This window comes from Sinocyclocheilus grahami, unplaced genomic scaffold, assembly GCF_001515645.1.
Source record: "Sinocyclocheilus grahami isolate Dianchi unplaced genomic scaffold, SAMN03320097.WGS_v1.1 scaffold37.1, whole genome shotgun sequence".
Lineage (NCBI taxonomy): Eukaryota > Metazoa > Chordata > Actinopteri > Cypriniformes > Cyprinidae > Sinocyclocheilus > Sinocyclocheilus grahami.
Window position 1 is genome coordinate 2,821,539 of NW_015505216.1, and position 17,637 is coordinate 2,839,175.

The 17,637-nt window shown below is 36.8% G+C and overlaps 2 protein-coding genes across 3 annotated transcripts in view; one reads left to right on the top strand and one right to left on the bottom strand.

Annotated features, from left to right (window-relative positions):
* Positions 1-488: 488 nt before the first annotated feature.
* snx8a (sorting nexin 8a) lies at positions 489-11,811 on the bottom strand. Its single transcript, XM_016267332.1, has 13 exons — positions 11,695-11,811; positions 10,488-10,615; positions 10,177-10,306; positions 8,994-9,184; positions 7,759-7,879; positions 7,305-7,441; positions 7,022-7,102; positions 6,734-6,894; positions 4,735-4,864; positions 4,583-4,651; positions 3,843-3,992; positions 1,044-1,193; positions 489-912 (listed from the first exon to the last, which is right to left on the bottom strand). Exons 1-13 carry the CDS (start codon positions 11,714-11,716, stop codon positions 823-825), a joined length of 1,560 nt encoding a protein of 519 aa, XP_016122818.1. The 5' UTR covers positions 11,717-11,811; the 3' UTR covers positions 489-822.
* A 3,690-nt stretch (positions 11,812-15,501) lies between these two features.
* LOC107581706 (protein tweety homolog 3-like) overlaps positions 15,502-17,637 on the top strand; it is a 61,535-nt gene continuing 59,399 nt past the window's right edge. The window contains exon 1 of one of the 2 annotated variants that reach the window (XM_016267333.1): positions 15,502-16,472. In XM_016267333.1, the coding sequence (XP_016122819.1) occupies positions 16,347-16,472 (126 nt within the window). In that variant the 5' untranslated portion in view covers positions 15,502-16,346. The remainder of the gene's footprint in view (positions 16,473-17,637) is intronic. The other variant, XM_016267335.1, reaches the window with a different exon arrangement.

The window sequence follows — 17,637 nt, forward strand, 5'->3', positions numbered from 1 at the left end:
CTTTGCAAAAGTATATTCAACTGACCACTGCTCTGGCTTGCTGGCTATTAGCTTCTCAGTTCAGTTCTCTATATTGCACTAAAATAGTAGATATACGTCATCTTTCATGAGTTACATGGTTTTGTACAATGTAAAATTTCTCTTTCAGCTTAGCTTACATTTTAAAACAACAACATCAACACCAGCATATGCTGGTTAGGTATGTTTTGACGCTGGGATGCTGGTTTAAGCTGGTCCTTTGCTGGTTTAAGCTGGTCCTGTGCTGGCAAAGGACCAACATAAACCAGAAAAAGGACCAGCAAAGGACCAGCAAAGGACCAGCTTAACCCAGCAAAGGACCAGCATAAACCAGCAAAAGGACCAGCATAAACCAGCAAAAGGACCATCTTAAACCAGCAAAAGGACCAGCTTAAACCAGCAAAAGGACCAGCTTAAACCAGCAAGCAAAGGACCAGCATAAACCAGCAAAGGACCAGCATAAACCAGCAAAGGACCAGCATCCCAGCGTCAAAACATACCTAACCAGCATATGCAGGATTTTTCAACAGGGTAATACAGTGTTGTAGCATCTTGTTGCATTTCCTCAACTTATTCTCAACATCATTAGCCATTTATTTTAGGCGTCAGTTTGTTCAAACTGTAGGAAATTAAGCGCCCTTTTCAACAGACAGATTTTAGGAACTGCCACATAACACATTCACACATAAGCAGTTCCCCATAACTCCTTGCAAGAAAGAATACTAACTGTCCGTATTATTTCCTGAATAGATCCTGCTATTCAAAACAGGCTGGAGTTCATTTTCTTTCGATTCTGAAGGGAGGCTATTTTGGGCTGAGAGGCGGAGACTGTCCATTACCGTCCCCAAAAATACTTTTAAGCTTGGAATGAAGATCCTGCCACACCTCACCCATCTAGATCAGAGCAAAATAAGGCACAACAGCAAATATTAGAAGGCTTTGTTAGGATCAAAGTAATTAAACTAACTTTGGCACACATTAAAATGAATAGCTTTAACACCGAGATAGATAAAAGATAAGATTACCTCTTTATGTCCCTGCACCTGTGAGTTTACAAATGCCCCCAGGATGTGAGACGTAATGGGCAGGTATGTGAATATGAGCTGGCTCTCCTGGTGCAGGCAGAACAGGGAGAAGTAGTTGCGCAGCTCCATGGCCTGGATGGCGTTTTCTTGCTGCCGTGAGTCAGAGATCATAGTGAGGTTACAGTGCGGTCACATCTTCCCACCCTAACCATCATCATCATCATCATTATTACGATGAGCCACCCAGCAGTTCAAAACCACTGAATCATGACATGTTAGTTGAAGGTCAGACAGATATTGTTTATGTGCCTCACATGATTTGGCATTGCATCAATATCACTTAAGAATGAGGGAGTGTTTCTCTTGTCCACCAGCTGGCCAAGGCCTTTATGTTGTTTTATAACAAAATTAAAGTGATAAATCAAATTGTTAAATGAGAAAATAAAATGAATGTGTAAAATGGCTGCTCAAATGATCAATTAAATGCTTGAATGAAAGTTTGGTCAGTGTATAAAGTTGGGTTGCTAGGAATTTTTTTGGGTGGCTTACAAAATATCCTCAGTGCTGGTGATGCAATGAATATACATTAGTGGTATTAATTACTATTTCAGTAACATTTTTCAATCTTTTTGAAAGACGTCTCTTATTCTTACCTAGGTTGAATCAAAAATATAGTAAAAAAGTAAGATTGTGAAATTGTATTACATTTTAATATCACAATACGTTTTTAATTTAATTTCCTTCCTGTGATTGCAAAGCTGAATTTTCAGCAGTTATTACTCCAGTCGTCAGTGTCAACGTCAGGGTATTTTTGTGTGTGGGAAACAGTGATAGATTTTGATGAACAGAAAGTTTAAAAGAACAGCCTTTATTTGAAATAGAAAGCTTTTTAACATTATAAATGTCTTTACTGTCACTTTTGGTCAATGTACTGCATCCTTGCAGAATAAGGGCCAGATTTACTGAACAAGGCAAATTAGCGTTAGAGTGTAATTCCATAAAAGCGCCAATAAGAGGGAAAATTCTGCGGGAGATTTACTGAAACTTTGCGCATTAATGAACACGAACACAACATCTAATTTCCATAATGACCAGCGCAATCTACCAAGAGAAGCGCAAATTACCGTTTGCGTTAAGACATGCTTTTTTTGGGCATTAAATAATGCCGCAAATACCAGTAAATTGACGAGCGCAAATCTTAGTAAATCACATTGTGTGATTCATTTAAATATACTCTCCTCCCAGAAATGTAACGATCGTAAGGGAAACTCCTACAAATGTATATTCAGTAAAGTGAGTAGCAAAAATAACTCGGTCCACACCTTTTCAGCGCTAATTTCCCACTGCGTGTCTTTAGTAAATCCTGACAGTAGTTTTTCAACACCAAATGAGGGTTTGGGCTGATGCAAAATTATAGTAAATCTGGCCCTATAAGTGTTAATTTCTTTCAGAGATGGAAACTTGAGTCTGCGACTTGGACTCGAGTTGCACTTAAGTCGCATAAATAAAGACTTGGGACTTGACTTTGACTCGTGAACAGCTGACTCGAGACTTGACTTGGACTCGTGACTCATGAAACTCGTAAAAAACGCAAGTCATTTGGTATGGGAGTTTATATGAATGTATCTCTGAGGGGAACTGGCTGTCTTTAGAAAAGTTTAGATGGTATTTTCTTTTTATCTTGCCTCTGTATAATGCATATTAAAGTAGTGTTCATAACCGCAGCGCTGCTTTGTTTACAGTGGCAACCAAGGAAATTATGTTTAATTGCTGTTCAAGTGCCACCTGCTGGCAGAAAGTGAATCTGCATTCTAATTCAGCCTGTCTGCTGTTTTGTTTCGTGCAGATGTTTTATGTAAAATATTTTCACAAAACTAAAGTCAGAACATTTTGTTTTTGCTTTAAATTTCGAAATTATACAATCCAATGTAGATTAAAAGCTCAGGATTGTGTTGCGTTTAAAATACTGTGGTTGCCTCTAATTTTAAATAGAAAAAGAGCACAGGCAAAGCCTTAGTTTGTTTATATGAGATTTATTTAATTTGTGTTATTCATTTGATTGATTGGGGTTTGTTTTAAATTTTCTTCATATTGTCTGACAATTAATAAATGGACACCTTTTCATTTCTAATTTGTCTTCAATTTTGTTAAAGTATTTTTTGAGAAAATCATATAGTGAAATCAGTTTCAAAACCAATTTAGCCTCTATAACTAGCTGAAAGAACTGTTGCTAATAAATAGAACAAAGACTTAAGATTTGAATTGGACTCCACCTTAAAGACTTGAGACTTGACTTAGACTCGACCTTAAAGACTTGAGACTTGACTTGGACCTCAGAGACTTGTGAACATGTCTGATTTCTTAAAAAAAAAAAAATACAAATCTTACTCAGACCAAATAGTAGTGTATTACCAATATAATCAAATTCAGAAAATATTTAATATTTTAAGTTAAATGGTTTTGTTCTATGTACAATGTTTTTTTTTGAGAGCCCAGTTTTTTTGAAAACCCAGGCCTAAACAAGATAAAAAAAAAAAAAGAGGCCTACTACTACCTCTCCAAAGAGGCAGAGATCTTAGTTCAGATGCCTGCGGCATCCCCAGAGGGATTTTGAGGATACAAATCTTGCTCAAGGGCTTTGGTTTCAAGCCCTTCAGATCAATTTCACCAACTAAATTAAAAGGATGTATCAGCGCCCCTCAAGCTACTGGTCCCCACATTTCCCCTCTGGTAATTCTCCCTGACAATCTGCTGTAGCTCTTTGTTTGTGTGTGTGTGTGTGTGTGTGTGAGGGCTGACCTGGACGATGCGGGACTCAAGCTGTTCGACAGAAACCTGTTCTTTAGGCTGCACCGTGGCACTCAGGATTTGTCTTTTCATGACACCGTACTTCTGCAGCGCACGCTGGTGTTCGTGCAAGACCCCTTTCTCATGTCGTTCACACAAGTCCTGTATGACACCACACATACACACTCATAAAAAATCTTATGTGCCATGGCTCAGTGGTAACTTATATGTACTTTGAGCTTTGGTGTTCATGTGGGTAACACAGGTTTGAATTAAGCTTGCAACACAAGTCTCCCCATTATTTCTTGTCCTCTCTAGATAAACAGTGGATGAAAACAGCTCATTACAACTCTTTTGCTATATTCCAAGACTTCTGAAACGATGTCAAAAAATACCAGTCAAAAAGTTTGTAGTAATTACTTTTCTTTTTTTTTTGTTTTTAAAATAACTGTTTTCTATTTTAATATCTGTTAAAATGTAATGTATTCCTGTGATCAAAGCTGAATTTTCAGTATCATTACTCCAGTCTTTAGTGTCACATGATCTTCAGAAATCATTCTAATATGCCGATTTGCTCCTTAAAAACATGTATTATTATCAATAACAATTATTTTGACTGGTACAACTGTATTTACTGCATAATTTTTTTTACAGCCCTCAAAGTCATATTTCAATTTATTTCCTCTAAATGGGCAAAAATACAAAGAAAATGTTTTAGCTGTGGCTAAATGTTAAAGCACATAAATACTCACCCTGTACGACTGCAGCAAGTCCAGGAACAGATTCAGTTTTTCCACCACATCATCCTCCTCTCTTCTGCCCTGTATTAAATAAACAAATTAAATTCCTCTGTAGCAGTGCGCAGCCAGTTCACGTGGTATGTGTGGGCGGCACAGTAGTCTACCTGTTGGGCAGCTTTCTCAGACAGAAGTGAGAACTCAACAGAAAGCCCTTTGACAGAGCGTCTGAGAGCAGCCCAAGGACTCTTGCAGGATGCCAGGATAGGCACAGGTGACTCATCTGATCCCAAAGAACTGGAGCGGAGAGAGATCAAATCTGAAATCTATGGCAGGTAGTCATAAACATCTGATAATCAGGCTCTCTTAAACCACGGAAAAAATCTGGTATTTTCCACCTACTCAAACAGTGAATGTTACTGTACTGTACCATTGTACAGAAGAGATAATGTACAGTCAAATAGTCACCATCAAAAAATAAACCCTTACAGGTTGATTTCTAGACTTGTATCACTTTGAAGGTTTATTCATTTATTTATTTTGCTGCAAGGGGTGATGGGGGTAGTTAAGGGGGAAAAATTCAAAGGAGTATTGAAATAAATATGTATGTATAAATACATTATGTGAATAATAACATTATTTAAGTCACGGTGCTGGTGGGTAGATAAAATTATGTGTTAAAAAAGTAAAAAATAAATGTATCAAATAAATACATGATTTAAATCACAGTTTATTTATATATCTAACAGTATTGGGGGTAGAAAAAAAACTGGTTAGCACAAGCGTAATATTTTACACATCTTAGCTGTGGCATTATTTATTTATACATCTAACAGTACTGCTGGGTGGGAAAAATGGTCAGCCAATAACTGTTTTATATATATATATATATATATAAAAAAAATGTACAGCTGCCTTTATATTTTGAACATTCTGTTTTTTTTGTCTTTCTACGTGTCTAAGACAGTGGTTCTCAACCTTTTTTAAATGACAGATATTAAGTAACTACTGTAATAATTGTAATCAAAATTACAATAATTAAATTCTAGAACTTTAGGGGTGAATTCAATTAAAGGGGTCATATGATGCTTTTTTAAAGATCATTATTTTGTGTATTCAATATGTTGACATGCTTTAATGTTCAAAAAACACATTATTTTTCAAATACTGTACATTATTGTAGGTCCTCTATGCCCCGCCTCTCTCAAACGCTTCGTTTTCTACAAAGCCCCTCCTTCCGACAAGCGCAGTCTGCTCTGATTGGCCAGCTGACCCAGTGCATTGTGATTGGCCGAACACCACAAGCACTCGTCGGAAATGTAATACCTCTTACCATAATCGGGAGCTTCATCTTTCAAAATAAATGTAAAGACAGAGCCCGAAAGGGGAACAGAGTCGCGTGACATACACAGTGATGAAGCTGGTCGCTCTCGCTCTCGCTCTCACGCACACACACACACACACACGATGCGAAAAACTCCACATTTGAACAGTCAATAGCAAATACTTAAACTAATAACAAAACAGTAGCTGATTCAGAAGTGCCAGATTGTCATACCAAAGTCAGAATTACCTCCTCTCCTAGGTTCACGAAACGGTCGTCCATAAAATGCATTGCTGTTCTGTTGTAAGTAATCTTAAAGATTCCTAAATGCATCTACTTTTGGCCAAATAAAGTGCTTTTGCTTTCGCCTAGAAACACACAGCGTCTCCCTGACATGGCTGCATCAACACTAACTGCGGTTACTGAAACCACACCTTCTTTCTTTGCGTGCACATTTGGGCGGCATTATGCTAATATTTCCACATAGTGAGGTAGATATGTGGGGGCGTGTTAGAACGAGCCGTTTTAGGGGGGCGTGGCAGAGTCTTATCTTTGATAAAGAATATCTCTTTGGTTTTGAGACTTTAGTCTTTGCAACTTCAGGGATCTTATCTATAAACAATCAGCTTGTAACACTCCAAAGAGAAAGGAAAACTTGAAATCGCATCATATGACCCCTTTAAGAAATATCTTGTTTTAGTTGTTTTAAAGATTGCTTTGACTTATTTCGAAGCATTTGTTGCCCTTGGAGGTGGACCTCAGTCAGAGCCCAGGTTGTTAAGAACCACTGGTTTATGAGATACCACAAAGATTCAGAAACAGCCCTCAGGATGAGGTGGTACCTGAGCTCCTTCCCAAACATCAGCAGATCTGTGGCGTTCTCCTTCGAGCGCTCGGCCATCCTCTCTGCCCTGTCCCGTAACTTCTGAAAACTGTTATGGATATTTTTGATGAGCTCTCTGCTGGATGAAAACTGACTTTGGATATCTGCTGGGAGGTAATCCTGCATGAAAAATCACAATACAAACTAGCAATATTAATTACCAAATACTGCAATAAAAGAGAATATTATGACATTCGAACATAAACATACATTTTAACATGTAAAGTAAAATAAAACGGAATCAAACCTTGGCCTGCGTTGCATATTTGCATGTCATGAACTCATCACCCAATTTTTTGCAAGCATCTCTAAGCTTAGTTTGGACATCCTGTGGGGCATAAATATTGAAATCTGGAATGTCTATCAAGAATATAAACAATTTATACATTTCTTTTTTCAAGCCGGAACTGGCATATCTCAAGTAGCTTACTTTTATATGCATTTTTTTTTGCAATATAAAATATCATACAAATTCAATCCCATTTATCTAGAAATTCAAATCAAGTTCAGGGTTAGCAAAAAATCCACACCGAGCCACTGAAGGTGAGGAATATTTTCACAAGCTCATCCTCGGAAAAGACAGGGTGGCGTGCCACAAGATTCAGAAACCTGCCCAGAGCTCGTCTCCGGCCTTCAATGAACTCTCGCTCTGACATAGAGGTCAGGACTGCAGCGGGGCCAAAGAACAGAGAAAAGATTCAACTTTTCCAGAAACAACAAAACATAGCCCTTCCATTAATAAAACACAGCAAGGCACTTTCTGGTACTCAGTTACTATGGAAGTACAAGTTGCTGAAGTCTGCAGAAAAACAGAAGAAGTTTACTTTTTTTTAACCTTGGCAGAGCTATGATTGCTTGTCTGGTGCATTCCCAGAAAGCACTGAATGTCACAGCACAGTCTAAGTGGGAAATGCACAAGACTACTGGTTTGTTTACAAACCTTTCACAGGCTGAGATTTTACAGTGAATAAATCAACGCCTTACCTCCTTTCAGCGCCCTTTTGGGAGGAAGCGCCGGCACGACTCTGTAAGCGTATCTCTGAAGCAGGAGCTCATGGAAGACGTCAAAATCAGTGTATCGCCGATAGACTGATACTGTAAAACGCTGCAAAAGGGCACACAGTAGATAAACGATCAGCGATAGGTTTAAATATTACAACTGTAACTGTTGCATGACTCAGCAGCAGCTCGACAATGTCTTTTTGTCCAATTTTGCACTGAAGAGGTCATATTGTTTTATAATTATCTTTTATATTAAAAAAATAAATATTTTTGTACTATTATTTTTAAATACCCCTCCCCCCCTTCAGAGTTCTTTTTATAATAATATGTTTGTGCCAGATACAGTTTCTAACCCTCTCATCCTTTGCAAAGTCAAGCTATTTTATCTCAGCTGATCAAGGAAAACGATTCCTCATAATATGAACCAGACTCATTGGTCCTTGTTTACACATTTATCTTGGGCTGTTCACATGTAATTGTATCATTTGAGACAGACACTAAAGCTAAAGTGGGCCATTTTTCAGCTACATATGGAGAGAAGTAATTTTTGTTTGTGCACCATGACACAGCAATAATGACTCAACTAATCGTTTAGGGTATAGAGTTGGAATATTTTTTTCTGACCAAAGACAGAAAAACTCTAAACATGTAAACCAGGACTTTTAAAAGAACAGTTCACTCAAAAATGAAAATTTGCTAAAAATGTACTCACTCTCAGGCCATCCAAGGTGTAGTTGAGTTTGTTTCTTCATCTGAAAAGATTAGATCACTTACTCAGCAATGGATCCTCTGCAGTGAATGGGTGCCGTCAGAATTAAAGTTGAACTTCACAATATTCCACAAGTAATGACTCCAGTCCATCATTTAATGTCTTGTCAAGTGGACTGTTTTTGCTTGTAAACAGTGCTTGATCTGTGCATATTTCTATCCTGATTCAGACAAGAGGAGTTTTTCACTGGAAAAAGCAGTATTATGGATAGGACTCATATTTTAGCCAGAAGCAGCGGTTTGAAGTTAAAAACGTCTTAATGATGGATTACTTGTGGATTATTGTAATGTCTTTATCAGCTGTTTGGACTCTCATTCTAATGGCACCCATCCACTGCAGAGGATCCATTAGTGAGCAAGTTATATCTTGGATAACTTGAGGGTGGGTGAAGTATTAGCAAATTTTTACTTTTGGGATTAACTTTAATGTCGCCTCTAAAGTCACTCACCTCACTGGTGACCTGATACTCCACGTGTTTAAGAAACAGCCCCTTCTTCTCGGGAATGAGCTCAACTTTGATGGTGTCCTTCTTCAACAGCTCTCCCAGAGTCAAAGACAAGTTCAAAGGACTCTCCTGAGCCGTCTGCATCTTCAGACTCTGAAGCTCCTTCGGCTCTCCCAGCTGAGGCTTCGGGAACTCTTTAAAAACATGACATATAACAATGACTGTGCTGTATTTAAAGAGGTGTGACAGCCAGATGACTGACTAAACATTATATGTGGGTGATCACAGTATCATACTTAATCATTTTAAATTAGATAAAGAAGAAGATTGCTTTTTTCTTTCCATCTCTGTTCCATGAGAGGCTTGTGACAGCAAATAAATAACACAGCATTACAGAAAAGTCGCAAGGAATGCCAAAGAACAAGAGAAAAACAATAAACAATGTTGAGCTGTGTGACATACAACGTTTTTTTTTTCTGTGAATTTCTGTGGTTTGTGTTTCCAATTTAGAACTGAAAATCTGGGAAACGGGAAAAAACAACTTGACCCAGCAAAACGTTGCCTCAGCAGATTCAAGCAAGGATCTTTGCTTTTGTTTAGTGGAATGCAAAAAAAAAAATGTTTCTTGGTCATTCCAAAGAGAGATATGCATTTGGCATGCAGTTGATGGGAAACTTGGTCTTGCTTAGAGGAAAAAACAGGAAACGTCACTTTTAAAGTGCACAGTCAACTGTCATACTGGCAACACCTGGAATAACACAAGATGCCTGTATTGAACTCTTCAGAGCGCTTATATGAATCATATGTGATGAAAAACACTCGAACACACCATCACACAACCTGTCCAACAAAATTATAGACCTGAGGAATGTAAATAATACATTCGTACTGCAGGGTGAGAACACTTTAGGATTCAAAAGTGCTAATTTTTCTATTAGAAATGTTGAAAAAAGTAATAAAATCTTCACATATTAAGCTCTGCACTTGCACAAATCACTGCAAAAAGATGGTGACACTGAAATGCAGCTTGAATGTAATTATTCATTTGGGACAGCATGTAAGAGGCAATTTAATATCACATGACAGTTTTTATGGAGACTTAACTGGGGTTACTGACTTAAAATGACATTTGATCATGCTACACATTTACCACAGTCAGCTGAGGAACAGATATGCTTATGCTTACCTTGTATGAAATTCTCCAGCAGTTTGGGACTAGGTGGTTTTCCTTGTTGAGCAAGGGCAATGAGAGCCAAGCCTTTATAAAGCGAGACTTTACTTAGGAATCCATCACCACTGTTTACATGTTCGGCTATCTAAAATGCAGATGAGATACCTTTCAGCCTGTGCAGAATAAGTTCCCCAAGAAAACCATAACATTTCCATTTCCAGCCATACATAATGTCATTAAACAAAGCTTGTGGGATGTAATTCAGCTAACTATCGGCTACAGTCTTTCTAGCCAATAATGACAAGTAATCTTAGTGCAAGTCTCACCTGGTTTTGAACGGTGATGGAGAGAGTTGTTCTGCTGAGAACTCTCTGGAATACACTTAAAGGCACTCGTTCATCAGTTCTGGAGCAGATGGCTTGATGTACTTCACGATAGTATGAAGGGACAGATCCTACATTCAAAAGACCATAAAAGCTTAGTGCTGACATAACAAAGGAATTGACTTGGAATGGGTGACTGACTGGGAACATTTCAATTTTGTTACAAGTGAACACACTGAAATAATCTTTTTTTTTCAAACAAGCCGATTGCTCCAACACTGACATAATATTGTAGTTGCACAATGCATTTGTATTTTTTATTGAAGAGTTCAGTGAGATCTTGTTAGACACAAACAATGTAAGTCTAATACAAATGGAAACACAAGAGACCTTAAAGGGGTCATATGATGCGATTTCAAGTTTTCCTTTCTCTTTGGAGTGTTACAAGCTGATTGTGCATAGATAAGATCCCTGAAGTTGCAAAGACTAAAGTCTCAAAACCAAAGAGATATTCTTTATCAAATTTAAGACTCTGCCACGCCCCATTAAATACAAATATGCCATCGCAACCATATAGTAAATTAAATTAATTTAATAGAAACACAGCCGAAATATACTTTATTCAAAATACATTTCCAGAGCTGTTCGGAAATTAATTGGCTTTTGAATTTCCATTCGAATCCAAAAATTAAATATTCGCAGAGAAAATTATTTGATTGGTTTAAATCAGACTATCAAAATGGCAACATTCAGCCTATAAGGATGGGTGCAATTGACTGCATGCATAATCAATATAACCATTTGGCTCTGCGCAACTCCTTTACAACTCGTTAAAATGGTGTCAAAGATTTTAAATATTTAGCATATGTATAGGATTATGGACATATCAGCTTTAAATTATTAACCATCATTGAGGTGTCAGTCTGGAAAACTTGAATTAACAGGTAATGTAGTCACTAAACAGGCGAAACCAGTGAAACAACAAATAAAAAGAAACATTTACGCAAGAGCGCATAGCTCGCGGTTAGTTAAAGTGACTCGTGTTGTCTCTCTCGATATTTTAAAACACCATCAGAGAAATTTTAGAAGCCAAGAAAAGAAATTCGCAGACAAACGCCAGTGCAAAAGTTACATAAATAAACCGCACGGCAAAACATTATCTGAAACTGTGAGATATTTCACTTAAATGCCTGTAATTTCTATTCCTTACCTTCATTGATGTCCGCCGTCATAGTTTAGATGTCATGTGAGTGCAATGGCACTTCCATGTGATTTCCAGCAGAAAAGAGCAGGAATGTCCCTCTCCTTAAAGTTGTGGTGATGTGGAAACACATGTGACAGTGGGTGGAGCCTCAGGTTCAACAGGCTCTTTGAGGACAAACACATCTTTATATGACATTATAGACTGGTTTTATATGGTTAGAATGTTTTCTAGAATGTAATTCACTCAGAGATGTGATCTGTTACACTGTAAATAGGTTGCTGTAAATTTTACAGTAACTTACTGGCAGCTGGATGCCAGTAATTTATTGTAAAAATGTTTACAGTATTAGTACTGTAATTGCATTTACAGTACAATAATGTATTTACTGTATTTTGTACATTTTTACACTAAACTCACTTGTATAGATTTACCTTTCCAATAAATAAACCAGAAACAAAATAAGCAAACAGACATTGCATTGCCTTATACCTTTTGACACTTGTGTAGTTTATTGCTTATATGATATGTTTTGCCTACTATAGTAACTACTCCAGAGAATAATGATTATGCATGAGGGGAAGAAAAATGTTGCGCCATTGCAATGTGAAGGTCTGTGAAACCTCTGATCACTTTGCACTGTTCCTCTTTTAGTCAAAATAAGTTTCTGTTGAAGTCAAAACAACACATCCTGGACTAAATCCAATTTAAGTTTAGGGAACTGAAAATAATTGCGAAGAAGAGTTTATTAGTTATAAAGTACTGAGATTAAATTGTATGTACTTTTTTTTTTCTCTGACCAAGAAAAGTTTTAAGATATTTGAATGCATCAGTGAATACATGATTTAAAAAAAAAAACATGTTTGATAAAGCTGAGATCACATTAAAAGTTAATTTGTGAATTGATTAGGAGTCATAAGAAACCTTGACCTAAATACTTTTTATTCCTATTCACATTGCATCAGCATTTCCAGTAAGGTGTGAATGCCTCAGCATATTGTTGCCTAATTACCATATTAGCTCTGTGAAGCTTAAATGCCAAAGATCAAAATGACTTGCACATCTTAGCTCATGCAAATGTATTAATGCCAGTGGAATGAAACTGAAAAGACACAATTAGTTAGGCTCAATCAAGAATGTTACTAGTTACCCTGTATGCAATGTTGTTAATTACCAAATCTACTAATCTGGACAGGTACCAGTATGTTTTGGTTATGGCACTGAAATTATGCAATTGTGTAAGTTCTTTCACAAAGCAGGTTGAGCAGCTTAGTGAGACAGTATATTTATCTTGCCAGATTTAATAGATGAAGCCTATATAAAATAGTATATACATATATATATATGTATATTTATTTATATATTTTTTTTTAAAATCTAGAATCACTTTCATTTATGAAAGAGGTGATTTGTGTGTGTGTGTGTGTGTGTGTGTGTGTGTGTGTGTGATATTTATTTATATATTTTTTTTTTAAATCTAGAATCACTTTCATTTATGAAAGAGGTGATTTGTGTGTGTGTGTGTGTGTGTGTGTGTGTATTTCACAGTATATTTGAAGGGCCAAGTATTAATCATTACTTTGATGATGGTGTACATTGCCATTAACCATCTTAAATTAAACCCACTCTGATTACATTTTTGTTTCTCCATCCTGGCATATATCTTTATGTATTTTCATCCTTTGGTGAAATGCATGTTCTATTCAGCATAATAGCAGAAACCATCACACAGTTTTAGGTTTCATTTAGACTTGTTTTGAGAAAGTGTGTTGACTATCTTGCAGGCATGAAGACAGAATTCAGATATTCATTTATAGTGTCATGAATGGGTAACAAACCAGCAAACCCAAACTTGCGCAGGTTTGAATTCCTTAAGCTTCTGGTTAAAGTTCATTTTTGTGGTAGTTTCTCCCTATGACCGCATGGGGGTCAGGTTCAATTTGATAAAAGTACACTATATCAGGTCTTTCTTTCTTTCATTTTCAAAATGCTTTCTGTTGAGCATTTTAAATATTTAGGTATGATTATGGATTCTAACTTAAATGTTAAAAAACATATTAAAAAGGTCTCTAAAAGTACTAGAGCAATTACTAGGCACCAATTACCTGTGGCTGCTGCTAAACTCTTTATGCATTCAATGATTCTTCCTCATTTATCTTATTGTGCTACAAGTTGGTCTCATACAAGTATAACCACGTTAAAACCATTATATACTATTTATAAACAAACTGTGAAAATCTTAGCTAAAAAGCCAAGGAGTTATCATCACTGCAATATTATTAAGAATTATAAATTATTGACGTTTGACAATTTTTTATTATTTGCTGATGTGTGCTTGATGTACAAACTATTTCATGATCTTGCACCACCACCTCTTAAACAATGTGTGACTTTCTGTAAGGATAATATCAGGCAGACTAGGTCATCAGTTAGAGGTGATTGTTCAACTAAATTTAAGAAAACTGTTTTTGGACAATCAGCTTTTTCAGTTAGAGCAGCAGAAAGATGGAATTTAATACCTGTTAATATTAGAGAGTGTACAACATTTAGTATTTTTAAAACTACGCTTAAAGTATGGCTTAAGGAAAATCAAATATGTGATCATTGACTTGGTTTTGTAATTTAATGGAGTATGATGTGATATTGTATTGTATATTGTATGTGTTGTGTGTACTGTATTATGTGTGACTTAATATTGTAATTTTGTAACAACATCCTGCCCAGGGACTGCAGATGCAAATTAGCTTTATAGCTAACTCTGGCACAACACTGTTGTTGTGCGTTGTCCCTGTACAAATAAATTGAATAAAAAAAATAAATAAAAAAACCCCAAAAGCTAGTTGCAGTTTTGTGAAATTTTTTGTCTTGGCTTATCACAGTACGTTATTTATTTTTGAGTCTTAAGGGGCATTTTTCAAAGTATGCATTCATTTCATTGTATCAGCATTATATTTTCCATCTACTTAATTTAATGCAATAAATTGTGTTTTTCGAGTCTCAATTCAATCTTCATAATCAGACATTTAATTCAAAGTGGTTAAAAAGTGCAAGGAACTCCATACTATAGTTTGGGACTTACAATGCGGTATTTAACCAAATTATAATTTTTGTTAATTGCTAGTAAATTTCATAAAGAAACGAGTACATTTTGAAGTAGAAGAACTAAAACAGTTTGTGTGTTTCTTGTAAACATACTCCAATGTTCTTTGTTTTATTTAAATAAAAATAAATAAAAATAAAAGTGTAGTTACAGTGTATTTTTTACTGTGAAAAACCATCACATTGTAATGTAAAATAATCAATACATTTGATTTTTTTATTTATTTTTTATTTAATTTTATAAATGAATTTTATATTTTTATGAACAAAAAATGTAATATTTTCAATCATTTTAAGTCATGGGATTGTGTTACCCCAAAACATTGTGAAACTGTCTACTGTGAAAAATCATCACATTTTACCTATAAAAGTAATACTCATTTAATTAAATGTTTTAAATAATTACATTTTTATACATTACATTTCTATTTTATTAAATAATGCATTTTCCAGTTATCGTTATATCATTCATTTTATATTTTTATCATGTTACCTTTAATAAAACTTAAAGGAATATGTTCAAAAATCAACCAGCATAATAATAAGCAATATCAAACAGCATCATAATAAGCAATATCAAAATATCATCAGCCTCTCTTTCCAAAAAGAACATTTTTAAAAATATTAATGAAAAATACGTATATAAGCCTATAAATTGAAATAGGCCTAGGTGTGTAGTATTGTGTCTGAGCACTAGATGTCAGCATTCTCAACAGTTGTCTCGTACCCTGAAAAGACTCTACTATCTCAACATGAGTTTGTTACGGTGGCATCGGGCTCGCTGCTTGATTGCTCTTCACTCACTCACACTGTGTTAGAGATCATCTCACCGAGTCTTGTCGGCGCGGAGGAGTCGCGTGGCGTCCACTAACCCACACTCGGACATTTCGACTTCTCAAACGCCTTCCCCGGTCATTAGGACTAATAAGGACAAAAGGACGGAGGAGTTCCACCGTGGGAATGACGGAGCCGCAGACAAACGCTTGGCACTAATCTCGGCCAATGACTGACACGTACAGCAAGCAAGGGCGAAACATCTTAAAACTGGCTGGCGTTGAGAGCAGCCTGAGGACTGAGGCTTGGGTCTCGAAAGGATTCAGCACTGAATGCTGCATATCTCAGGGTTTATTGTGTGCATGCGTGTAGTTGTAATGTATCCAAACAATAGGCAGTTTGGAGAGGGGAAGTAGGAGCTTGTAATACACGCTTCCCTTGTGTTTGTCAGCCAGCCGGTAGGCATAGGAAAGCTGAAGTCCTGTTTTATACAGCTGGACACTTCTGAAGCGTTTTAAATTATTAGCTCTTTACCGATCCGCGTTGAATAATTAAACCCCTCGTTTTACTTAACAATTAGCTTAGGGGTTCTCTCCAGGGACTGCAGGCGCTAGTTAGGCGTTTTTAGCTCCATATCACTGGATGAAGGACGACAGATGTGCATTTTCCAGGAAAGAGCCGCTTTATGTGTGACTTTATAGTCTAATGATTTAGTTTAAGCACTGACAGAAGTTTTAAACTTCCTGCTTTAGTTTCTCTGGGCTCGGGGTGTTATTGTTATAAAGATTATGGCAGCCGTTGTGAATTACTCTCCTCCGTGGTGGGTTAACCTTCTCCACAGACTGCCTCACTTTAATCTGCAATTTGAACAAACCAGCAGTGATTTTCGACCGGAGGACTCGTCTTACCAGCAGGTAAGTTCACGCATTACAGTAACAATCCTACTGTTTGATACAGCAACACGTGTAGATGAAATGCTGTTCGGTAATATGAAATGGTTTGTGTTGAAAAGTTGATGATACTGGTTGAAAACCATTCTAAGCAATATCACACAAGAGCGCTGTTTTTCTGAATACAGGCACAGCTGTAGGATGGTAGTAGCAGCCATGCTGATATTCAGTATATAACATGACTAAGGTTTGCTTGAATTAAGTGATTTATTTTATTTAACCTTTGTTTGAGACATATATTGGCCCAGTTAGTTCATGTATTTCTTCTCAGCCGACTAAATCAGATACAAAAGTTGCCAAAGCATCAAGGGTTGCTTGTCAGTTGTCACCTTGCAAAGCTGGACTGGAGTAACGCATATGACTGGAACAAAGCAATATTCCTCGCTCCTTTTGGTCAAAGAGTTCTATAATCATTCCAGATTTTCCTTTTTATTTCCAGAACAGTAGTGAACATTGTGTTCAAGTGATGTTGGAAAGGTTGTATTTATGGGGACATTCTAAAATGCTTAAAGGGGTCATATGATTCGATTTCAATTGTTCCTTTCTCTTTGGAGTGTTACAAGCTCTTGGTGCATAAAGAAGATCTGTAAAGTTGACTAAAGTCTCAAATCCAAAGAGATATTCTTTATAAAACTTAAAAGTAAGCCACACCTACTTAAAATGGCTTGTTCTAACCCGCCCCCAAATGTCTACGTCACTATGTGGGAAGATTTGCATAACGCCGCCCAAATGTTCACGCAAAGAAAGCGTAACTTTTATTCTCGCTGTAGTTTTGTTGTTGCTGCCGCCGCGCCATGTCGTGAAGGCGCTGTGTTTCGTTGTGAAAGAAAAACTACTTTGTTTGGCCTTCCAAAAGAGGACGATATCCGCTTCATCATGCCTAGAGCTGATCTGTGCTGGTCGCTGAGGAAATACATTAACTTCGCGCTGTGGATCGAGCTCAAGCTCACTGGCCGCCGCTCAATCAAGCCGGCCTCCGCTCACTGTAGGCCACTGTGTGTGACGCTGTTTCGTTGTGAAAGTGAAACTACTTTGTTTGGTCTTCCAAAAGAGGACACGACTAGAAATCAGTGGTTAAGTTGTATTTACAACACTGTTCCAGAACACTTCAACCCAAATATTCAGATGC